The sequence below is a fragment of the Rattus norvegicus genome, chromosome 1 (genome assembly GCF_021556685.1).
Source record: "Rattus norvegicus strain SHRSP/BbbUtx chromosome 1, alternate assembly SHRSP_T2T, whole genome shotgun sequence".
NCBI lineage: Eukaryota > Metazoa > Chordata > Mammalia > Rodentia > Muridae > Rattus > Rattus norvegicus.
In genome coordinates, this window is record NC_141534.1 from 239,304,262 (window position 1) to 239,329,562 (window position 25,301).

A 25,301-nucleotide genomic window follows, 5' to 3' on the forward strand; every position below is an offset into this window, starting at 1 on the left:
ACACATCAAGTACCAGGAGGAAAAAGTTGTACGAAGAGATTCACAGAACCTCTACGCAGAGACCACAAAATATTATTTATACAGCCAAGGAGAATCTGAATAAAGAAAGATACTGGGATAGTGTATTAGAAAACAAAACCCACACACTCTAATGATGCCGTTTCCCTGCCAAGTTCACCTACAGATTCAAATCATTCTCAAGCAAAACCATAGAAAATCTTTCCTTGAAAATCTGGAAGTTGTTTAGAGCGAATGTGGAAATTGAGAGGGTTGAAACTAAGTTGGGCAATTTGAGAAAATGGATTTGTAAGAGCCGAGCTCACAAGCCGCGACTTAGTCTTGGTATTTTATTAGTAGTATTATTTTGGGTTTTTTTTTTTTTTAATTTGAGACAGGATTTTTCTGCTTAGCCTTGGCTGTCCTGGAACTCACTCTATAGACAAGGCTGGCCTTGAATTCAGAGATTCACCTGCCTCTGCCTCCTAAGTACTGGGATTAAAGGTACGCACCACCACCACCTATCTAGTAACTGATTTATAATGACAGTTTTGAGTGGGAACTGAGAAAGACACAGAAATATATCCAGGAAACAAAACTGACTGCCCAGTTTGAGAACACCTAACTTTGAGAACAATGCCCATTTTTCTTTCTTAGTTTGCTGCTAGATTCATTGTATCTCTACACAGAGAAAAATTGATTCAATGGATTTTAAACCAAAGTCAGAGAAAGAAAATAAAGCTTCTAGAATAAGGCATATAACATATTCATGTCTTTGTAGTAGGCAAGCGTTTTTTAAGCAAAATCCTTGGCTCTCCAAACTTAAATTGGAAAATATTTATAATTATAATTTCTCATTCTGAAAAATCTGTAGAAATTAGAAGAATAAAAGGCAAGCCAAGGGAGGAAAGGGATTGTGAACACAAAGATGTAAAGAGGACTCAAGTCACAGTAAGCGGAGAATAAGAGGGGCTGAGAGATGGTAGGGGTAGGCGGGGACAGTTAGGTGTCCGAATGCCCATTCTGTGTGGAGGGGGCTCAGCCTTAGAGCTCTTGGGAAATGGACATTAAACTCACCACAAAATGCCGTTTCCCAACCACAATGGCCCAGCTAATTTTTTATAAACATATGTTATGTGTGCATAGATATATGGATTCCAGGCTGTGCATGCACATTTGCATGCCCACATGTACGCATGCGTGTGGAGGATGGAGGACCACCATAGGTGGCATTCTCAGGAACACGTCCACCTCCTTTGAGACAGGGCTCCTCATCTGACTTGAGACTCACCGACGAGACTCGATTGCTGACCAACAGGTCGCAGAGATCCTCACGTCTGTTTTCCTGGCCTTGGGATTATATGTATATGCCACCATGGCCAGCACCTTACATGGGTGCTGGGGACAGAACTCAGGCCTTCCCATGTCTACAAAAGCGGTTTACTAACTGATCCACACTCTCTCCCCCATTTACTCTTCTAAAATCGGAGAATACAGAACTAGGTCAGGTCCCGGAGGGTACAGACTGATGCCTTTCAAGTTTGTAGTTTTGTTTTGATATCCAAAAATTCTCTTTTTTTAAACATTTCATTATCAGTCTCCTTTTATTAACTTATGCAAATGTAGGTAGGCTGTGCATTTTTTAATCAAAAGTAGAATTCGGTAGTGTAACATAGAGTTGAAAGTTAGCACTTGCTAACTCATGTTCTTTTGGTTTTTTGGATGTTTGTTTTTTTGGTTTATATTGGCTAGATATTCTAATGGGAGTCTTAGTGGAGTGTTGAGGGAAGGCTGATTATAAAATGTTTGAAGTGTTTGGAGTGATTGGCAAGGTCTTTGTGATGCTGTTTACATATGACCCCATCACTTAGGAAGTAGGGATAGGAGGATAAGGTGTTCAAAGGCAGCCTTGGACCATAGTGGACTAATAAACATTATGGTCGATGATAACTATCAGTATCAGAGAAAATTTTTATGAGGCTTTAACTACTATAACATACACACAAGTAAGGACAATATTGTTACAATGTAAAGAATGTGAAATTATAGTCCCCTTCGTAATTATGTTATAGACTAACACTCACAACTATTTATCTAGTTTTTTACTTACTAGATAGATAGATAGATAGATAGATAGATAGATAGATAGATAGATAGAACGAGATGAAACATAGTGTTTATGTTCAGACCACTCCATTATCTGACTTTCAAAAGATTTTATTTTATGTGTAGGAATGTTTGTCTCTGTGGTTATATGTGCACAATTTGCAGTTCTGGTCTCAACAGAGGGCAGAAGAGGGAGGGCATCAGTGTCCTCTAACTGGAGTTACACACAGTTGGAATCCACTATGCGTGTGCTGAGTACGAAACCCAGATTCCCTACAAAACTTAGCAAGGGATCTTAACTCTAACCTCATTAGCTATTTTTCAAAAAGCATTTGATATATTTATTTATTTGTGTGTGTGTGTGTGTGTGTGTGTGTGTGTTTGTGTGTGGGTAAGAGGGCAACTTGTGAAAACCCAGTGTTTACTCCTTTTACCCTGTGCATTTTAGAAATCAAAGTCAGATTGTCATGGTTTACAGCAAGCACCTTTAAGCCACTCAACCATTTTTATTACAGTACCTAATTTAATATTTTTTAAAAAATTATCTAACTTTATTTTTTAATTTTTTATTAGATATATTTCTTTACTTACATTTCTTTTTTTTATTTTTTTTAAATATTTTATTTATTTATTATATATGAGTACACTGTAGCTGCCTTTAGCACACCAGACAAGGGCATCAGATCTCATTACAGATGGTTGTGAGCCACCATGTGGTTGCTGGGATTTGAACTCGGGACCTCGGGAAGAGCAGTCGGTGCTCTTAACCACTGAGCCATCTCTCCAGCCCCTACTTACATTTCAAATGTTATTCCCCCTCCCGATTTCCTGTCCAGAAGCCCCCATTCCCTCTCCTCCCCCTCCCCCATGCAGATATTCCCCCTGTACATTCTCCTTATTGCCCCCCCCCCATATTCCTCTGCATTGGAGGTCCGACCCCAAAAATTCTCTTGAGAAGGGATTTAGAGGTGAGGATGCCACAGGGCAGAGGGGATAAGTCTGCTAGCAAAGTCTCATTTCTTTTTCTGCCAAAGAGCACAGCAGATGGAGCATTAAGTTCTATTACACCATCGCCTCTATCCATTAAGTTCTATTACACCATCGCCACTGCACGGTCACCTTAGCCAATGTCTGTCCTCACCACCGCCACAGATGAATCAGCACATGGCTGCCTGAGGCATGTAGAACCACCCTCCATGTAAAGGTGTTTCTCACAGATGGCTTCAGTACACAGCCATCAGCGGACAATGATATCCGACCAGCAACTCAGTAAATGTGAGTGGGGTCCCTTGTTCTCAAAGGAGGGTTTACAAGACGTGTCCCAGAACCTCATCCACACACACACACACACACACACACACACACACACACACACACACACACACAAAACACACACACACACAGATGAAGGTGTGGAATGGGGGAGCTCTGGGTGTTGGTTAGCACAGTCCTTTTGGGAAGCTGTCTGGAAGTTTCTAACACTGGTGAATGACGGTCCTATAGCTCAGTACTTCCACAGGTAGCCATATACCCAACACATGTACAGCATTTCATGTGTAAGATCGTTTGGGCAGATCCAATTATAAACATTAGCAGATAGCACAAAATAGTCCAAGTCTGTCACTATGTAAGGGAAAATAAATCACAGCCTATTTATATAACTAGAAACTCTTGATGTATAAAAACAATATGGATAAATTATATATCATATATATACATATATATACATATATATATATACATATATATATGAAGGAAAGAAGCCAGATCTAGGATACAAGGAATATATGTTACTAGTAAGCAGGAAAATAGGAGTGTAGCTGAAGGGTCATGGTGGCCATGTGCCTAGAACAGGAAGCCCAACTCCCATCAAGACACCATCACCAACCCTAACTGAAGAGAACATTCCGTACGTAATGCGCATGTCTAATTGACTCAGCCAAGAGAGATGTCTCCGTCCCACCTTCCTCAGCCTCCTCCTTACATTTGATCAGAGGAAGGAAGAGAAGGAGAAAGGAACAAGGAGGAGACAGAAGAAGAAGAGAGAGAGAGACGTACGCAGAACACATTATGATCTTTAGTCTCTCGTGTATCTTGCTTCTTCACTTTCCCCAGTAACACTGTGTTTGTTGTCTTATGAACTTCAGTTTGCTTTTCCACAATCCACTTTGAAGCTATAAGAGAAGCAAGAAAGGCATGGGAAGTTCAGATCTTGTAGTATGTTTTGTAATTATGCATAAATAACGGAGAACTAGAACATGGAAGCTAGATATGTACAGGAAACAGCAACATACTAACCTGGGAAACTTTGTGATCTTGTGTGCAAGGCCACTTCGGAAGCATCGATGCTGTGGGTCAGAGGGCTATGTGTGAACAGCTACAGCATCCTGGAGGTGTGAACTTGAAAGATTAGACAGAAGGAAGGATGTAGTCTGCTAGTTTCCCATGCAATGTCATTTTTCCATTTCTTCGCTAAAATGAACAAGTAAAAGCCCTGATTTTATTTGAGGAGACATGTAGAGTTGACCCCATTCCCCATCTCAGCCTGGCCTCATCACTGTGGTGTCTAGTCAGTTATAAGCAGAAAGCTGTATGGGTCTCCAGGAAATATCTTGATTGACAGAAGGTTTACCTGGGCACTGCAGCCGGTCCCCACCTCTACATTCCTGTTTTCTGGCTTGTGAACAGGATGTCTGGTACCCTGCTGTCCACTTTGAACTATGTAGCTGCTTAGTTTAGTTGTAGAACAGAAAAAAAGAAAGAAAGAGAGAAAGGAAGGAAGAAAGAAAGAAAAAAGGAAGGAAGGAAGGAAGGAAGAGAGAAAAGAAAGAAAGAAAGAAAGGAAGGGAGAAAGAAAGAAAGAAAAAAAGAAAGAAAGAAAGAAAATTAATTTGAGGATGCTAAGAGAAAGCTTCCATGTAGACCCCAGGCTACCTGCCTTTAAACTTCCTCAGAGGAAAAAAAAAATGGAACTCATGTATTCAGTTATTTAAATGATGCTAGTGCTAGCTAACCTGGGCAAAAAGAAGAACGTCCTGCCCAGATATTAAAGCAGGTGAGGATAAAATGATATGTTGAGAGCCAAGTATGATAGCATGTCTTTGTAGACCCAGCACTGAGGAAGCAGAGACAGGAGGGTCTGCGGGGCTTACTGGTCAACCCACCTAGCCAACTAGGTGAGCTCCAGGGTCTTCAAGGAACCCTGTCTCAAAAAAAAAAAATAGATGGAGAGTAACTGAGGATGATACAGGACATCGAACGACAGCCTCTAGTATGTAGACACATACTTACGTGCACACACATGTAAATAAAATTATATAAACTTAAGCTAAATAAATTATATTTAAATGATAATTAATAAAGGCTCAGACTAACCTCTCCTGGTTATCTTTGCTATCGTCCATGGTTTGCATGCTCTTAAGATGACTTCCATCAGCCGTGTCTTCCCAGGAAATGACTAGAAAAAACCCGGAGACTGGATATCTCTTCTGGACACCACATTCCACCACCTGATGCTGCTGACTTGAGGCTGGCCATGGAAAGAACAACTAATGAGGAATTTAGCAGAGCCTACACAGCGCGGCCAGTTTCCTTGCTATTTTCTCCTTCCTCCCTTTCTTTTTTCCTCCAGAGAGCTTTCTGGTAAGCATTTCTACCACAGCAGCACTGAATGGGGTGAATACCACTCCTTGTGAATATTGTTCATAAGAACAAAATGCTGGAAGGGAGCCAAATCCTGTCATCAGGGAGAGTGTTGATTAAACCTCACTGACAGCTACACACTGTTGGGTTCTGCAATCATGGGAAGGAATGAGGAAGAGACTTGCAGAACAATGTCTGCACAGGGCTTCGTAAAGCATTAAAAAGGAATGAGGAAGAATTCTTCCTTCACTGAGTGAGCACTGAGCCATTTTGTTCGATGAAGAAAAGGCAAGTGCAGGGCAGGGCTGGTAAAATGCCACCTGGGTAAGACCGGAGTGTGAATGGAAGTGTCTCTTTTCTAAGACAGAGCAACAGGACAAACCACATGCTTATACACTGGTCATTGCAGCCTGCCTTGGGAAGCAGTGGACTCCTGCAGACCTTCTGACTTCTACATGTACATTGTGGTATGCATATGCCCTCTCCAGATAAATAGAGAAATAAATAAATGTCATTTTAAAGTGTTTGTTGAGTTTTTAGAAATGAATTCTAAAGGTTTTTTTTTCATCTTTATTAACTTGGGTATTTCTTATTTACATTTCGATTATTATTCCCTTTCCCGGTTTCCGGGTCAACATCCCCCTAATCCCTCTCCCTCCCCTTCTCTATGGGTGTTCCCCTCCCAACCCTCCTCCCATTACTGCCCTCTCCCCAACAATCACGTCCACTGGGGGTTCAGTCTTAGCAGGACCCAGGGCTTCCCCTTCCACTGGTGATCTTACTAGGATATTCATTGCTACCTATGGGGTCAGAGTCCAGGGTCAGTCCATGTATAGTCTTTAGGTAGTGGCTTAGTCCCTGGAAGCTCTGGTTGGTTGGCATTGTTGCTCATATGGGGTCTCGAGCCCTTTCAAGCTCTTTCAGTCCTTTCTAAGATTCCTTCAACAGGGGTCCCGATCTCAGTTCAGTGGTTTAATGATGGCATTCACCTATGTATTTGCTGTATTCTGGCTGTGTCTCTCAGGAGAGAGCTACATCCAGTTCCTGTCGGCCTGCACTTCTTTGCTTCATCCATCTTATCTAGTTTGGTGGCTGTATATGTATGGGCCACATGTGGGGCAGGCTCTGAATGGGTTTTCCTTCTGCCTCTGTTCTAAACTTTGCCCCCCTATTTCCTCCCAAGGGTATTCTTGTTCCCCTTTTAAAGACGAAGTGAAGCATTCGCATTTTGGTCATCCTTCTTGAGTTTCATGTGTTCTGTGCATCTAGGGTAATTCAAGCATTTGGGCTAATATCCACTTATCAATGAGTGCATACCATGTGTGTTTTTCTGTGATTGGGTTACCTCACTCAGGATGATATTTTCCAGTTCCATCTATTTGCCTGTGAATTTCATAAAGTCATTGTATTTGATAGCTGAGTAATATTCCATTGTGTAGATGTACCACATTTTCTGTATCCATTCCTCTGTTGAAGGGCATCTGGGTTCTTTCCAGCTTCTGGCTATTATAAATAAGGCTGCTATGAACATAGTGGAGCATGTGTCTTTGTTATATGTTGGGGCATCTTTTGGGTACATGCCCAAGAGAGGTAAAGCTGGGTCCTCAGGTAGTTCAATGTCCAATTTTCTGAGGAACCTCCAGACTGATTTCCAGAATGGTTGTACCAGTCTGCAATCCCACCAACAATGGAGGAGTGTTCCTCTTTTTCCACATCCTCGCCAGCATCTGCTGTCACCTGAGTTTTTGATCTTAGCCATTCTCACTGATGTGAGGTGAAATCTCAGGGTTGTTTTGATTTGCATTTCCCTTATGACTAAAGATGTTGAACATTTCTTTAGGTGTTTCTCAGTCATTCGGCATTCCTCAGCTGTGAATTTTTCTTTTGGCTCTGAACCCCATTTTAAAAATATGGAAGCTTCACGAATTTCCATGTCATCCTTGCGCAGGGGCCATGCTAATCTTCTCTGTATTGTTCCAATTTTAGTATATGTGCTGCCAAAGCAAGCACATGAATTCTAAAGTTTAAAAACAGATAGAAAACCATGAGTCTATCTGAGGGCATAATTACATACAAGGATTGTGTCATGTGACTCCTAAACACAGTATTTTGTGCATCTCCTTGTGGTAGAGGTCTTGGAGCCATAGTGACCACCAGGAAATCAAGGTTCACTAAAACTAATGTAGCTTGATAAAACAAAAACTTTGGGGGAAAGGGGCTGCTTTAGTGGGTAAAGTTCTTGCTGTACAAACATGAGTACCTGAGTTCAAGTCTCCTATAGCCACACAAAAAAAAGTCAGGCATGGCAATGTCTATCTGTGGTTCTAGCACTGGAGATTGAGACAAAAGAGCCCCCACCCCCTCCTGAAAATGTCAAGAAACCAGGACAGTCTGGTCAGAATGAGCCCTGTGTACTTGTAGACAAATGCTTGTTCAGCTCAGGGAGTAAAATGAGAGGGCTCCTGTTGGCTAAATATGGGAGAACTTGTGCATGTGAGTGGAACACTTTCATCTGCCTACAACACACTAAATCGACATGCTCAAAATGGTACAGTTTAAAAGTCTCAGCGGTCTCTATCCAAAGCTGCTACTGCACCCATCCATCATTGAGAATAATCAACCTGTCCCACCACTTCTGCAGGAAATCTACTTCAGGCTGACCAAATAGTTGATTCCAGAAAATGTATTCAGAGTAAATGAAAGAATCCAAGTGAGGTAACACAGGACTGAAGTCCCAGCACTCACTCGGGAGACCGAGGTGTTAGGAGACATCTAATTGGAGGCCAGTTGCGCCATGTAGTGAGCCTGTGCTTCAAAAAAAAAAAAAAAATCACATGTAATCCCTGGCACTGGGCACAAAGGAATAACGATGAATCAGGCTATTAGGTATGTCTCAATCATCACCAAAAATGCTCTCAAACAAATGAGAAAAATTCATGGAGGAATGTATCACAGGTGAATCAGCTGACCTCAGGGTTCATTTGGCAACCCGCAGGTTGCTGAATATCAAAACTCTAACTTAGCTGCTTTTAGAAAGCACGAAGGACAGAGAATGGAGTAGGCTGTCACCATGCAATCCCGAATGTGGGGAACCATGTAGGGCAGTTCTTTGCCATGTAGATGAGACCAAGATCAGTTGCAGCATAAAAGAGACGTTGAAAATTAACAAGCCAGGAGTGGCAGCACACACCTGTAATCCCAGCCCTTGGAAGGTGCAGGCAGAAGGAGTTCAAGGTCATCTTTAGTGAGTTCGAGGACAGTTTGTGATACATAAGAGCTTATATCAAAAAAAAAAAAAATGAAGCATGACAAAAAATATTGGCAAGTGAAAGTATGTGAGTATGGATTTATCAAGAGTCTGACATCCATTTCATCATCCTCCATGGCTCTAGCAGGCTTGCCCTGTAGCTGGACTGAAACCTGTGGCTTTGCGGATGTGTCTTGTATTGTCCTCAGGTTAGGACCCAGAGTCTCACTCCCACCAGTGCTGGGAACAAGGCTGAAAGGGTCTACAAGGAGGCAGTACACACAGAGTCCCCAGACTCTGAGTTACCGTGTCCTGCTAGCAATCCCCGGAGACTCCTGGGGCAGCATGCAGACATCAGGAAGAGGATAACTGGGAAGTGAGTTCTCCAGACTGTTCTCAGCTTCACTGCCCTGGCTGGCTGGCTAAAAGTTGTTGAGGACACTTGGTATTGGAAGGAGTAGCCAGTTCCCACTGGCTTCCTAGGGAGTGCTGAGGCCTGCTCCTTTTAACATGACTGTCGCCATTTTGTATTCAGTCTCCATTTTGCTTATAAGGTGAAATTAAGTTCATAGCTATTACTTTGGTTGACATTAAAGAATGTTACTAATAAACCAAAAAGTTATGGTTGAATCACTTGTACCCGGTTATCTCAGTGTTCTGAAGATCCCCTGTTCACCACCTGTCTGTCCGTCCCCCTTACCTCACTCAGGACCAATCAGTTTAAAGGTTGGCTGGTGATATTTTGTCTAGTTAGCCAAAAATGCTGTACCACTTCACTGCTTGCCTTCGAACTTTTGAACCTGGTTTTTCTTCTAAGAAACCTGCCCTGAGAACAGACTGGTGTCCCAGTTTTTTCCTTATTGTGGTTCTGGATGTCCAGTAATATGGTGTGTATTCAATAAACTATTCTTGCTTAATTGAGATTAGTGCTTGTGTATGGTTTGAGTGGCGATTCCAGACCTCAACATTAGGAAATGGGGTACAGAGGGGTCACTCTTCTTTCTCTTACACACAATGTCTTCCTGGACAAAGTCACCATCTCTTCCCCTTCCCCCTTTCTTCTTTCCACTGGGTCACTTGTGGTGAGTTTTCTTCTCACCCCCCCCCCGTGTCTCCCTCACTTGCTAGGGCACACTGAGAACCCAGAGGCACAGATCTCTAGGCTGGGCTTATGATAGCTAATGGGAGACAACAAAAGAACATGCATAATAATAATGCAGAACTGCTAATAATAACACTGTTTTCCATGAACAATTCTGCATGTATGGTGACCTGTTTAGAGCACTTCTGTAGCAAACTCTGATTCCCCCAAGCATGTGAAGACCTCAGCCTGCTGGGCAAGGAGAATGTACTTGAAAAGAGGGCAGGAGAGAAAATACATCACAATGAACAGTCACAATTCTCTCATGTGTCATTAGAGTTGTGCTGTACACATGTCATTTATGACTGATAAATGACTACAGCCCCATTGTATGCAGACACCCTGCCCAGTTTTATAACTTATTTTTGACATTTCAAAGCATAACCGTATACCAGCCATGGTGGCACATGCCTGTAATCCCAGGACCTGGGAGGTGGGGGTGGAAGAATCAGGAATTCAAGAATCAGGAATTCTTGGCTACATAGTGAGTTGGAGACTAGCCTGGGCTACACGAAACACTGTCTCAAAAACAAACAAACATCCATAGTCTCCAATCTGTGGGTACCAAAATAGTATTTCCCATGCCAGTCCCACGTAATTTGATATTCTTATTTTTAAGAGACACAGTCTTGGGGCTGGAGAGATAGCTCAGTGCTTAAGAGCACTGGCTACTCTTCTAGAGGTCCTGAGTTCAATTCCCAGCAACCACATGGTGGCTCACAACCATCTGTGATGGGATCTGATGCCCTCTTCTGGTGTGTCTGAAGACAGCAATGGTGAATTCACACACATAAATAAATAAACCTTTTAAAAAGAGAGAGATACAGTGTTGCTAGTTAAGTCCTCAAACTTAAGATCTTCCTATCTCAGCCTTTAGTGCTAAGATGCACACCTGTGGGGATAAGGCAATATTCTGCTACAACGTTGCCATTCTCTGCATGACACTCTGCTATCCACTGACCTCTCCAATTGAATCTTTTGCCAGTCTATGTCCTAGTTATCCTCATTCCACTGACCCAGGGTTAAGCAGCTTTTGCTCATATCTTTGGATGGTGGGTTTTGTTTTGTTTTGTCTTGTCTTGTTTTGTTTTGTTGTTGTTTAGGTAGAAATAGCTGTATATTTTTGTAGAGGGATTTTAATCCAGCAACACAGCTACACTGGCTGGAATTCTGACATGCCCTTAACAATACCTTTAATCTCTCTGGCTGGAATACAGATGTGCCCTTAGTATACATCTTTAATCCCAAACAATGAAACTGTAGTTTGTAGAAGGACGTAACCATGTTTGAAAGTGATGTCTAATTGAGAGGCAGACAAAGTGACAAATCAGAGAAAGATTTGACAGAATAGGATATGCCTGACTCTCATGAGAACAGAGAGGAGACTTAAGAGGTGACTTAAGAGAGAGCATTGCAGAGAGGAGAGGAGGCAGTTTTACCAGCAGAGTTTTACAGAGAACAAGGTAGACACAGGTAAAGACAGAACAAGCCAGAGAATGAGAAAGAGACAGAAGGTACTTTCTTTTTTTTTTTTTTTTTTTTGGTTCTTTTTTCCGGAGCTGGGGACCGAACCCAGGACCTTGCGCTTCCTAGGTAAGCGCTCTACCACTGAGCCAAATCCCCAACCCCAGAAGGTACTTTCAAAGTTAGGATGAGAACAAGCAAAGCAATTCAGTCAGAAGCTGAGAGAGACCAACTCGAATCAGTGTGGAGAGGAGTTTGAATCAGACAGCTGAGTTGAACCAGACAGCCAGTGTTCAGATAGAACTATAAAGGGCCATCTTTTTCAGCAAAGTCTCAGAAGCTGCAAACTTTCTAGGCCTAGAATGTATAGAAGTTACAGGCTTCCAGCATCAGCCCTAGGTTAGCACACAGAGGCAGTAAGCCGCTGAGATGATCATTACATCAGGGAAATAAAAGACACTTTCACAAGTCTTGCTTTGGGTAAAAAATATAGGCAGGTTTTTAAAAGTGTTTTTCTTACCATATATGAGTTATACTTAATGTGTTTCAGTATAACTTTTTCATACATGTGCATAATGCATTTATATTAAATTCACGCCCCCATAACCCTCTTTTGTTCCTCTCATACTCCATTAACACTAATCCCCCCTTCCTCTTTCCAATTATCCCCCCTCTACGTTCATGTCTTATCCAATGAGATCCACTAGGCTTGATTACAGCAACCATCTCTGATTTGGTGCCTGCCATGGGAGGGGAATTCATACCTGTTACTGTAAATCCAGCAAAATTCAAGCTGGGAGGCCCTAGGCAGTACCGCAAGCTCTGCTGTTGTTTTTCAACGCAGATATGATGTGTCTGTCAACAGCTAAATAGCTATGCGTGTGCCCACAGGTTAGTGCTGTCATCAGCAGTCCTTAGGGAAGACAGAAACTCAACACTGGCCAAGAAGTTCTGACAAAATACATGAAAAATTACATCCTCATCTTCAAGAAAGAAAATCATAGTGTCTTCTAGCTGGATGGATGATTGATAGGTATATGATAATGATGATGAAAGATATATGATAGATGGATATATGATAGATAGATACTAATGATGAAGATAGGTGATTGATAGGTAGACGGACAGACAGACAGACAGGTAGATATGATGATAGATGATAGGTAAATAGACAGGCAGATATCACGTACAGCTACTTCCTTATATGGTGTCTTGGGAGAAGGAAAAAGAAGATAAAGAAGGTTAAGTAAGTTGCTCAAAGCCACACATCTTATATGAAACAAATTTAAACGTTTAGCTTTCATCTCCTATGTGATGGTTTGTATATGCTTGATAAAATGAAATTGTTCTTCTGTTTTTCCCAGGAAGCAATGAAGCCTGTGGAAACACAGATTTCAAGGGCCTGTAACAAGGAAAAGCTTCCTTCAGCCAATTCGACTTTGCAAAAGCACTGAAGAATTTCTGTGGCAGTTAATGTCTCTGATTTATAATCCTAAAATAACTCAAGACCAAGATTAGAAGATAAAGAAGAACCCGTGTCAAAGAGCATCTTCTACACTGGCTGTGTCCTCAGGGCTTACACTCACAGTCATGAGAGGCTACCTGAGAAGCTGAGGGTCACAAGAGGGCTTGTGACCTCCTCTATCACAGCTTCGGCCTTATGATGGGGAACTGCGGCCATCAAATCACCCCCAAAGAGGCTAGCCAGGGAGAGCTGGCCTTTGGTTTCTGGGTGTGTTTTTTCATTTCTATCTGAGTTGTTACAAAAGATCGGGCTGTCACCTGCTGCTTAACCAAGTATGACAAAGTCAAAGTCTCGTTTCTTTAATCACTAACTAGATATCCCGAGAGTCAACATTAAAAAGGGAAACAGTAACAATGGGGAACGCCAGTTCCTTGGAAGGAGGAGGAGGTACCTTATTGATGAAAATCAGCCAAAGGTTTCTTTAGATAAAGTCTGAAAAACTTAGGAGTAAAAGGAAGGTGCTCACATTTATTGTAGAAAGATAACTCTAGTGTGTCTTTCTCCTTGATTTCAGGTTCTTAGGACAGGAAAGTGAACTTCATCTTCCAGGCACGGGTGTGTTGCACTTAAGGAAAATGGCCCTCAACTCTTATCCCATCTGACATCATTTGTGTCCACGGAGAAACGGAGATGTGTGTGTGTGTGTGTGTGTGTGTGTGTGTGTGTGTGTGTGAGAGAGAGAGAGAGAGAGAGAGAGAGAGAGAGAGAGAGAGCATACATTAAGGAGTTCCAACTCTGCAGGGTTGCTTGCCCTCACCATTTCTTTGTTGGTTTGGGCTGAGAAATCCGAAATATGAGATATCAGCCACAGCAACAGTGAATTCGGGAGTTTACTCCCCTGCTCTCTTAAAATGAATTTGCTGTTGGCTTGAGCATAGCTCCTTAAGGTCCCCAGGTGTCATCTGCAAGTGAAGAGGATAGATCCCTAAAGACCTTGAGCCAATCAAACCAGTGACTGGAGAGCAACTTCCCCATCAGAGCTGGGTGTGCCCGGCCCCTGCACATCCCCTTTTGGGAGGAATTAGCTCAGTGACCGGAAATGGAGGTGGCTTCTCAATCCAATCCCTGCCCCTCCTTCTCCTCTTCTCAGCACCGTTCTTAACTCCCTTGTGCCTAGGTTTGCCCATCAGAAAGATGAAGGTAGGGCAAGCATCCTGTTTGATTCTCACAGCTTCCACAAAACCCCAGGAGCACCCACGTCACAGATCAACTCTGACGCTTCAGCTTTAATGGACTGGTTCAAAGTTACCTCGGTAGTGGGCAGATCAGGGATTGAAGGTAAGTTCTTCCGCTGCAGAAGCAAAGGCTGAGAGGCAGACAAGGTCCCTCCTCTCTGCTCCCACGGGCTTCCTATCTCCAGGGCAGGTTAGCCTTACAGATACAGTGGAGTGCACTGGAGCACAGCAATGGCAGACACCCCACCCCACAGGACGCTGGGAAGAGAAAACACAAAAACATGGCACACCACTATGGAACCCTGGTGTACTTCATTGAGTCTTCTTTAAGTACATGCCTAGGTTTTATAGATTTATTTTTACATACACACGATCAAATTATACATACAGTTTTAAACATTTTTTTTAAAATTACCCCACCGTACTAAGAGTACTTAGTTTCCTTTCTGTAGACTTCAAATGGCTGATCTTGTTTCTTTCATTTGGAGGTCTCCTCCTCCTCCTCCTCCTCCTCCTCCTCCTCCCCCTCCCCCTCCCCCTCCCCCTCCTCCTCCCCTCTCCCCCTCCTTCTCCTCCTCCTCCTCCTCCTCCTTCCTGTAGAGTGAATCTTTTTCTTGATAGTTTGCCCACCTCGGGAATTTTTCTTTCCAGCTCTACCCTGAGAAACCAGGAATCTTGAGTTTCCTCTCTCCTGACCTTTTTTTCTTTTGAAAGCTTAACTCTGGGAAAGGAGATGAGACCATTCATAGTATAATGTGAATGGTTAATTAAGCTTAATCTATTGTCTTTTGAAGGGTTTTTAAAAAAATCACTTTTAACCAAAAGATACTCTAATTGGGGAATTCTAGTGGTCAAGTAATCTAGACAAGGAGAGTCCCCTGACAGCCAACTAAAGAGTAAACCCCATAATGCTACATGGGGCTCACTTAGTTAAGATAATGGTAAGCTAAGGGCAAGGTAAGAGTAAAAACAGAGTAAGAAATTCAGTTATCGAAGTGTGTGCAGCCACACTAACCCAGATTCTCTAGCTACACCCTGTAAGGTATTTGGCCTTGGGGATAGAATGGGCCCGCCCACCGTCCCACAGCAGCCAGGCCAGTTCTTAACTTTAATTACCCAGTAATGGCCACAAGGCAAGTCCCTAGGGGTGCACTTGTTAAGTTGTGCAAGAGATGACCACGCCCACGCGCAAGGTGTACAACCAGGCCTGGGTTCCGGCAGATCCGTCTGATCCTCGATTCAGAGAATTAAAAAATCCCGCGGGGAATATCAGAGATCACCTGGGGGATAAAAAAAAAAAAAAATCCCCAAAACTGCTCTGAAGTCACACTGTGTGTCTCTTCTTGTGGCTCTGGGGCTTGAGGCCCAGGGCAAAAATGTGTCCCATATCAAATTCCTTCGCACACGCCCAGGGCGGTGCTTCCCCAAGGAGACTGGTGTGAAATCGCAGAGGGTCAGAAACTCCTCCGACGGGAAGCCTCGACCCGGAGCCCAGGGGGACCTGATCGCCCTACGCTCGCCACCCCGCCCGGACGCTCCGCCCTCGGCCTCGCTGGTTGGCCTGGTCGCTGCAGCGAACGGCGGCGGGAGGAGCCGGTTTTGCGAGCACGCAAAACCACGGTGCTCGGTCCCCAGCGGCAGTGGCAGCTCTGACAGCGGCCCGTGCGCTGTGTCTCCACCGTGCCCTGCATCCCTCATCCCACATCCGCCGCGCTCCCCGATTCCTCACAAACGCCGGTGCCCATCATGGGGAAGCCCACGAGCTCGGGATGCGACTGGCGCCGCTTCCTGCGGAATCACTGGCTGCTGCTCTCCACCGTGGCCGCCGTGGTACTGGGTGAGTCGCGCGCGGGGGCACTAGGCGCGTGCCGGGGCCAGGCCGCGTGCGGGACCGGGTGGGCTCGGCGTGGCGCGCGCTGCCTGCGTTCTCCGGCACTGGGCCCCCAAGCTCAGGATCAACCCGAGCGCTTTCGTTTCACGAGGGGGGGAACAGTGTTCTTAGCCAACCCTCACAACCCCCCTCCATTCTGGTGCTCCGCGAGCTGCTGTCTCTGCTTTTTCCAAAATGATCAGAGGGGATTGAAAGGTGGACAAGGGGTCCTTTGGAAAGGAGCCGGGTTAAGCGGGGTTTAATTTGATCTTCATCCTTAACTGTTCCCACCATACGCGCACACCACCACCGTCACCATTACCTTCGTGCCCGACCGCGACTGTGTGAATTACTGTTCTCCGTCGGATTTAAAGAGACATCTGGGCCTGCGAGATGGTGGAGACCTTGGGAATATTGAAGCAGGGGAGAGGTATCTTCTTGTAGGATACCTCTCTAATCAGATAGATCACGCCTGATTTCTGAGCCAGCAGTTGTGGCTCACTGAGGCCACAGGGAACCAACGCTAAGAGAACCCAGCCCCCTTCTTCCTCCGGGACTACCTGCTCACCACATTTTTCTACTAAAATATAAGCTGCTTTTATTTGTTTTCACACTCGCGTGTATTTAAGTGGCCCATGCCTGCCATACCGCTGGGCTGGGACTAGGTAGATGTCTGGGCCATTGCTCAGAGGTTTGAGTTTCTTATGTTTAGAATCTCGTTTTCTGGCCAGGTTGTCTCTGTAACTTGAACTCACTGCACAGTGTACTGTAGGGTGGGGACCCTGCGGGTCTTCACACCTCCGGTGGTGGGGTTGTCCAGCCGGTGAGGGCAGGTGCACCTTGAGGGAAAGTGGATTCCCAGGCAGGCTCCACCCTCTGTCTGGAAATTGCAGCTGCCTCTGCTGGAATGTGAAGAGGGGCAGCCCCTTCTCTACCCTGGGCGTTGCACATTGCTCTTGGAAAAAACTTGGTGTTGTCTGCTCCCCTCCAAGGTCTTCCCCGTCAAAAATAAAATCTCTTTGGAAGTTAATGGAGTCCTTGGTGTCCTATGGGCTCCCCCAGAACCTTATGCGAAGGGAAGTCAGGCTTCTAGTAAATAAGTAACATCCTGAATGGTATTAACAGAGGACGTTTGTGGGAGGGAAGGAGTGCAAAAGAACCCACTAGTGTTCACTTTCCCCAGTGCCAAGTGGTTTAGGGCATTTGGGGGAAGGTTAATCATGCACCACATGTAAATAACAGCTCTTACCAAGACAGTAGATGGATTGGAAGACATGGACTTGTTTGTTTTCCCTATGATGGATACAGAATTTATTTTTAAATCTGTTTTGAAAGCCCTGGAGGTGACCAAAGCTTGTGGGTCCTTCCCAGTTCTGTCTGCAGCCCTAGGCACTGCAGAGGTCCTGCTTGGTCACCAAGTGCTTCCTTCCCACCAGCAGCTGGCATGAGTATTGGTGCCCCACAGTTCACCAGTTCACCAGAGCCTGCTCCAGAAAGGAAGCCTAGCGGTTACTCACTGGCCCTTGGACCGCTTGCATAAGCAACATCCTCACGTCAAGGAAGGCTTTCCTCTTATTTTGCAGGCATGGCCTGTGGTCTCATGGCCTGTGGTCTCAGGCGGACCTCTTTCCCTGGAATCAGTGCTGGTGAGCCACAGAAACTCGATTCTGGTATTTAGTTTGAGCCATAAATTCACCATTTAAAATTATAAGTGCCCTGCTGAGGTCATACCATTCAGTCCCTTGCTCCTCAGGAGGAGCGTGGGACAGACTCCGGCATGTTGCCATCTGTATGAGAGGTCTCCTGCTTAGAATACCACCAGGGTGCTCAAGCAGGCACTTGCTGGGGTCCTCCTCTTTGCCACTCCAAGAACCTTTGCTCTGAGTGAAAACTCCTACCTACCTTTGCTCAGACTACACTGGCTAGCCTGTTTAACAAGCAATGAAATCCTAACCACTCGACCTAGGTATCCGTTAGCCCTTTCTAGGTTGGGAATGGTCAGTTTTTCTACAACTGCCATAATTGATCGAGCAAAATTACCAGAGCTCTCACAAAGCCTTCTTTTGGGAGTCAATGTAGACATTAAAAAAAAAAAACAACAACAAAAAATGTTAAATGCAGTTAGTTCCTTAGTGAAATCTCCTGACTCTATCCATGGAAAAATAAGTCAGCAGCAATGACTATGTGAAATATTTTGGTTAGTGAAACTAAGAGCAAAGTCCTCACCCCCACCACACACATACACCAGCAAGGTGGTACAAGCCTGTATGTAGAAGTAGGAAGATCAGGTGTTTAAGGTCAGTCTCAACTACATAGTGAGTTTGAGGCTAGCCTGAGCTATATGAGACTGTTTCAGAAAACTCTGTGTGTGTGTGTGTGTGTGTGTGTGTGTGTGTGTGTGTTTGCTTAAAACCTCTGAGTTTCTAAGATAAAGCTTTTGAGGGAAAGTACAATGAAAGCTCACTTTCATTAGATGTGTGGTATTCACTTGGATTTAATGGCCAAGGAGATGCTTTGAGATAAACGTTTAACAATTCCTTATTCGCCAGGTTAGAATTAAATAGGTGATTGTCTTTGATAACTTCTGTGAAACTCTACGAAATTCTGAGAATGGTATCATTTTAATTGGGTTCACTGTAACTCTGGTAGACATTCCCCGATCCCACAGTATAAGAGAATAAGCACGGTGCCTGGTCAGGAGCCCTGGACGGAGTCCGGGTGCTGCTCTCTAGACAGACACATTACTTAGTCTCCAGGACCCTCAGTTCCTTCTTCTTAAAAACTTCAGACATTCGTGACCAGAGTGATTAGGATAATGTGGAAATACCCAGTTTGTGGCTGTCATACAATAGGCATCCAGTAAATGCTACATTGAAGAAAGTGTGACTTTAAATAGGAGAAAATGAATATTTTATTTTGGACTTACATCTCGGTTCTGCCTCCTGTCCAGTCTATAATTCGAAGTTTATAGTGACTCAAGGGTTTTGATGGCAAGCTTCGTTATCAAAACTAACACCAGGCTCTGTAATATTCTCCATGTTTACAAGAGAGAACAGGAAGAGCTGATGACTTTGTTTTATATCCCACGGACTAATTCCCAACTCATTCAACAGGCATAAAGTCAGTAGGAAGAAATGCTGTGTTCTTAGTGGGAATTATGTCCAGGGAGAATTCCTCTGTGTGAGAATTCAGCCATGAAAATACTGAAGGTTACAGAATTGGGGAGATTCCTGTGGATTCCTCACAACAGGAAGTGTCATCTCCCTCCAGGCTTTCAGTGGAGAAATCTACAATGGCCAACTTGGAGACTCTCAGAAAAAGGCCACAGATGCTACTCGTACCATGGAGCTGTCAAATTTGTTCACCATAATGCAGTTTCTATGAAGCTCTGAGGAAGCTTCCTCTACTGTAGAAACTCAGAGCTAATTCCTCCAGGTTCAGAGTAACACTCTTACCCAGTCTGTCATCTCTTGCCTTGGTTGGCTCTGGGTGTGCCTGACAGTGGTCATTTGGAGGTGGCTTTTGCTTTTTGTTGTTCCATTTTCTGGCAATTCTTTGACACCCCTGAGGACAGAAGTCAGCCATGACTCATGTGATTCCTGACCCAGCTCGTTGTCTCACTGGCCTTGGTACAGCAGGATTTAAGAGTATACCTGTCTGTCATGGTGGTGCGTGCCTTTAATCCTAGCACTTAGGAGACAGAGGCAGGTGGTGCTCTGTGAGGACAGTCTGGTCTACATAGTGAGTTTGAGGCCAGGTAGGGAACGAGTTGCACAGATATCTGGGGCATCCTGACTCCTTGCATGCATAGCAGGATGGGGTAGGGTGGGCTAGAAGGTCAAGATAGAAATGAGAACAGGACAGGAGGACAGATTGAGCCAGGTTCATGTCCAAGCAAGAAAAAAAGATGGCCTCGTCCAGGGGGCCTGCCTGGGAAGTAGAAGGGAATGAGGGCCATCTAGTTAGTTAATCCACTACGGCCTGGTGGAGTTTGGTCCAAGTGAGAACTGACTGTCTCTAGCAGGATCAGATATCCAGAAGGAGATACAATGTGGAGATGCTGAGGTGAAAGAGCCTCCAGGGTTCTTTGAGTGAAGTTAGGCAGCAGCAGCCGCGAGCAGTGGACAAGTGAGTCGGAGACAGTTGTGAGTAGGTGAAGTGCTGGGTAGATAATGTCGGACTCAGGAAGAGATTAAAACCTTGGAGACAAATGAGTCCATTTGAACAGGGAGAAGAAAAGAGCCAGAGCCGAGGAGTGCAGAGAGAGGAGGCTGACCAGAGAAACCAGAAGAATTAAGAACCAAACCGTGGTAGGCAGTAAGCCAGGACACTCAGCAGTGTTGAGAGTGGAGGAGGGCAGGCAGACTCATCTCGAGAGACTTTCTTTGGAAGCGCTAGAGTGAGAAAGGGATGGGAGATAGTGGGGTTCGTGCTAGAGCCAGAGAGCAATGTCTTGTTTTATTTGATTTGTGGGGTTTTGCGTCTGCTTTAACTCCAAAAGAAGCAAACTTTTCCTTTTCTAAGATTTATTTCATGTATGTTAGTTAAGTACACTGTCGCTGTCTTCAGACACACCAGGAGAGGGCATCGGGTGCCCATTACAGATGGTTGTGAGCCACCATGTGGTTGCTGGGGATTGAACTCAGGACCTCTGGAAGAGCTCTCAGTGTTCTTAACCACTGAGCCATCTCTCCAGCCCCAAAAGAAGCAATCTTAAAAGTAGAGATGAGAGATGGAGAGTGAGAGAGGGAAGGTGGGAGAGAGAGGGGGGGAGGGGAGAATATGTAACTATGAAGAGAAAATGCACTTGAATTATGCTGGGTTGGACAAGGTCTATGAGAGCTGGATGCTTGCCCACAGGGTAGAGGGACCTGGGGAGGACTTGCCCTAGCAGGGTCCAGAGTTGTGTGTTTGCTTTCCCTCTGGATCTGCCATTTCTGGTGGCAGAGCCTGGCTGGCTCTCTCTCCTCTTCAGATCCTGGGCTAATTTGGGTCATACCGTAGTGGTTACTGTTTGTAGGGTCCAGAGACCAAGGACTAGTTTAGTTAGACATGGACCTGTCCATTTGGAGGCCACCACTGAAGCCTCTGCTATGGGTAGCATTGAGACAGCTGTCAAAGTGACCTTGCTCAGCAGCAGAGCAGATCATTTGGGGCCTTAAAATAGCCTATAGCTGCTGCTCCTCGAGGAAGGAGAGGCCATCGCTGTAGCAGCGCATCCTGAATCTTCCACCATCTACATCCGCAGCCTCATTCTTCAGCCTGTAATTCTGTCCACCTTCCTTTGGGTAATGCTCCTTCCGAGAGATACAGAGCAAAGCACCATCCTACCCGTTTTGCCTTCGATAAGACCAAAGGCTTAATGTCACTTACAGACACACTCTCTCCTTAGTGCTATGTGTGCTCCGACCCATTTCATCGCTCCAGCAAGCATATTTCCAGGAAGGATCAAGGGCAGAGCTTTGCCTCCAATCCAGGCAGGTCGGCTGGGCAGACTCTGCTGCTGTCGCCTATACTTTCCCACACACGACAGAGCCCGTACCCGCTACGTACTTGTTACTGTCTTCTGACTTTTCTTCCTCCCCACAGGTCCTGATGGAGGATTCTGTGCCACCCCTCTCTGTCTGCGCCCACAGCACCGTCCCACTGATTTGTAGGCTCTGTACATTAATTGAATTGTTGAGTCATTTATGAACCACAGATACGTGTGTAAGGGTATTGGGACTGGCAGACACGATCCTTGTTAAATGAATAAATGAGCACAAAGTTTACACCAGGTTCCATTTCTTCCAATAAACTCTTTTCTGCCCCTTCAATCCCCTTTCAGCTATAAATGTAACTCAGTTTAACTCATAATTAGTCTGCATATACATCAGGCTTCAACGGTGGCCTCCAGACGGACAGGTCCATGTCTAATAACTAGACGTGTCCTTGGTCTCTGGACCCTGCAAACAGCATCCACTACAGCATGATCCAAATTAGCTCAGGAACTGAAGAGGAGAGAGAGCCAGCCAGGCTCTGCCACCAGAAATGGCAGGTCCAGGGGGAAAGCAAACACACGACTCTTATCTTTCTTAAAACTAGATGCCTGCCTGTGGAAGCTGTTCCCATACTACCTCGAAGGTACCTCAAAACGAAATGAGACCATGAAATAATGCAACTGACTCTTTAAAATCCATATAAAAATATGCCTGAGATACTTTCAGGACCTTTGGTTCATGTCAGGGGGGAACACACGGTTTATATTAATTAAACAGAGCAAAGAAGATTCCATTCACACGCTAACTCATTTATAGGTAATAGGTTGTCTTTCCCTGAAGCCTGTTGAGAAAGAATTAGAAGTTCTGAGGTTGATTGTTGATGTCTGCCAGGGACTTAAAAGCTGGACACACTAGTAGGTAGGCTACATCCTTGTCCCTGGGTTAGAAAATCTCTGAGGATCCTTCTAGTTTTAAGAACCTTCAGCTCCAAGACATGTACCCACCCCTCGGTTCACTGCTAGGAGTCAGAGGAACTCCTGTGTATGGCGCTAAGTTTGTCCTGGGGAGTATTACAGGCAGATGAAATGACATTGATGTCTCATCAACTATTCTGTGACTTAGAGACAGTGATATTAATATGTGAGACTATTACCAGGGGAATGTTCCATGTCGGTGTCAGATGATCCCAGCAGTATTCAGGTCTAATAAACACATGCATCTAGCCTTGACATATCGCTACTTTAAAATGTTCCTGAAACACAGGCTATGCCAACTCACAAAATAAAAATATTATCTGATCTTTCTTTAAAGTGCTAGGAATAACTTAGTTCTGCAAAATCACTCATTTCTGTGACATACTGTAGATAATTTGATGTAAGAAAATCAAAAGAGGCATAATCTCTCCTATGCAATAAAGGATTTATACTTTTTTAAGGATTTGAGTTTGTAATGAAGACTAGAACCCCTTCTCTTTATCTGTTCCCAGAAACTGGAGAAAACAAAATTGCTGGTTTAGAAGTATATTTTAGTTGTAATAGTATATTTAATCCAGAGCTCCCCAAGGATAAAGAGTTAGGAAATAATGATTATTAAAATAGACTTTGTGTCATTTTCTGGAAGCTTTGAGGTTGGTAGGATAGCGGTTTCATCTGTCTCATTGACTTTGTAGACAGCTAAGACACGCACTTTGAAGAGCACATGAAGTACTGTTTATGTTTTCCCTTCCTGGGGAATCTACCTATCTAGCATCTGTCCCCATCTATCCTCAAGATCTGCTCACGTAGGGACCCAAGAGTTTTGATCTAAGTTCCACGTATTGAAAAGCTGAAACTGGAAACTTGGGCTTTAGACTTCAAACTGCCCCCATAAGACAGAAGGAGAAAGGCTCTACCCCACCCTTCCTACAAAGCCAGCTCCCTAATGCTAAACCAGAAAACACAAGAAACTACAAACCAGTTTCCCTGATGAACATAAATATAAATCCAGGGGGTTGGGTCTTGAAAACCAGATTCAAGAACGTAATAAGATCATACACCATAAGCACATTGGCTTCATCCCGAGGATTAGAGATTGTCTGACATGTACAGAATCAATGCATGTAATAGTGTATAAATACTTAAGGACAGAAATTAAGTGATCATTTAAATTGATGCAGAAAAAAACCTTCGATAAACTTCAGCATCCCTTCATAATAAAAACCTTGAAGAAACTAGCAGAAAAGGAACATCCACCAGTATAATCAAGGCTATTACAACTAACTGGTATCCAGCGTTATACCAAACAGAGGGAAATGGGCATTTGCTTTAAATCTGCAAAGGGACAGGGATGCCAGCTCTCTCTACTCAGTCCGTTTAGCATTCAGTCTAATCTAGAGCAATCAGACAAGAGGGGGAATAAAGGTAACAGACGTGAAATGAAATCATATTTTCATATTTAAAGATGATGAGACCCTACAACTAAAACACCCTAGAGACCCCCAGAAATGCTAAGAAACACTTTGACCAAAGAAGGATAGTACAAAAGTCAGGCTTAGATAAAGAGCAACAAAAACCAGTAGCTTCTCTGTATTCCAATAGTGAAGTTGGTAAGAAGAACTCAGGGAAGGAATCCCATTCACCATAGCTTCTTTTTTTTCTTTCTTTCTTTCTTTCTTTTTTTTTTTTTTTTTTTTTCGGAGCTGGGGACCGAACCCAGGGCCTTGCGCTTTCTAGGCAAGTGCTCTACCACTGAGCTAAATCCCCAACCCCTCACCACAGCTTCTTTAAAAACCTAAGAAACACCTCACCAAGGAGGTGAAAGATCTCTTCAATGAAGATGGAAAGACCTTCCATGCATATAGACTAGAATAATTAATACTATGAAAATAACTATGTTACCAAAAGCAATCTACAGATTCTACACACATATGTATCTTTTTAATCTTTTTTACTTCATTAATTTAGTTATTTATTCATCTTTACCACCTCATTGTAACCCCCCCTTCCTTCTCTCCTCCCAATTCTACCCTTCCAAATCCCTCTCCCCATCACCCCCTTCCCTTCTCAGAGAAGGGGAAGGCCCCCCTTGGGTACCACACTGCCCCGGGATATCCAGTCCCAGCAGGACTAAGCCCATCCTCTCCCACTGAGGCACAACAAGGCAGTCCAGTTAGTGGAAGGGAGTCCAATGGCAGGCCTCAGAATCAGAGACAGTCCCTGCTCCTCTTGTTAGGGGAGCCATATGAAGACCACGCTGCACATCTGCTACAAATGTGTAGGGGCCCCGGTCCAGTCCCTGTGTGCTCTTTGGTGGTTCAGTCTCTGTGAGCCCCATGTGTTCAGTTAGTTGGTCTTCTTGCCTTGTCTTTGACCCTCCCGCCCACTCCTATCCCCCACTCCTCCATAAGACTCCCCCAGCTCTGCCTGTTGCTTGGCTGTGGGTCTGCATCTGTTTCCATCTGCTGTTGGATGGAGCCTCTCAGGAGACAGTTATGCTAGGCTCCTGTCTGCAAGCATAGCAGAGTGTCCTTAATAATGTCAGGGGTTGGTTCTTCCTCAAGGGTGGGTCTCAAGTTGGGGCAGCCATTGGCTGGCCATTCCCTCAGTCTCTGCCCCATCTTTATCCCTGCACATCTTGTAGGCAGGACAAAGTGTGGGTTGAAGGTTTTGTGGGTGG

The 25,301-nt window shown here is 44.4% G+C and overlaps 1 protein-coding gene, 1 long non-coding RNA gene and 1 other non-coding gene across 8 annotated transcripts in view; 1 reads left to right on the forward strand and 2 right to left on the reverse strand.

Annotated features, from left to right (window-relative positions):
• Positions 1-16,718, reverse strand: part of LOC102546345 (uncharacterized) — a 31,422-nt gene extending 14,704 nt beyond the window's left edge. Inside the window, exons 1-4 of one of the 6 annotated variants that reach the window (XR_015653158.1) lie at positions 16,490-16,716; positions 15,414-15,577; positions 14,372-14,555; positions 5,479-5,632 (exon numbers count right to left, since the gene is read on the reverse strand). This is a non-coding gene — a long non-coding RNA (uncharacterized LOC102546345). Of the gene's footprint in view, positions 1-5,478; positions 5,633-6,275; positions 7,763-14,371; positions 14,556-15,413; positions 15,840-16,489 lie in introns of those variants that run through there. The other 5 variants (XR_015653156.1, XR_015653159.1, XR_015653154.1 and 2 more) reach the window with 5 other exon arrangements.
• On the reverse strand, positions 7,650-7,755 carry Rnu6-525 (RNA, U6 small nuclear 525). Its single transcript, XR_015656343.1, has one exon. It is a non-coding gene; the product is annotated as a U6 spliceosomal RNA (small nuclear RNA).
• Positions 15,955-25,301, forward strand: part of Slc1a1 (solute carrier family 1 member 1) — an 81,146-nt gene continuing 71,799 nt past the window's right edge. The window contains 1 exon segment of the mRNA NM_013032.3: positions 15,955-16,134. Coding sequence (NP_037164.3) covers positions 16,044-16,134 — 91 coding nt within the window. The 5' untranslated portion in view covers positions 15,955-16,043.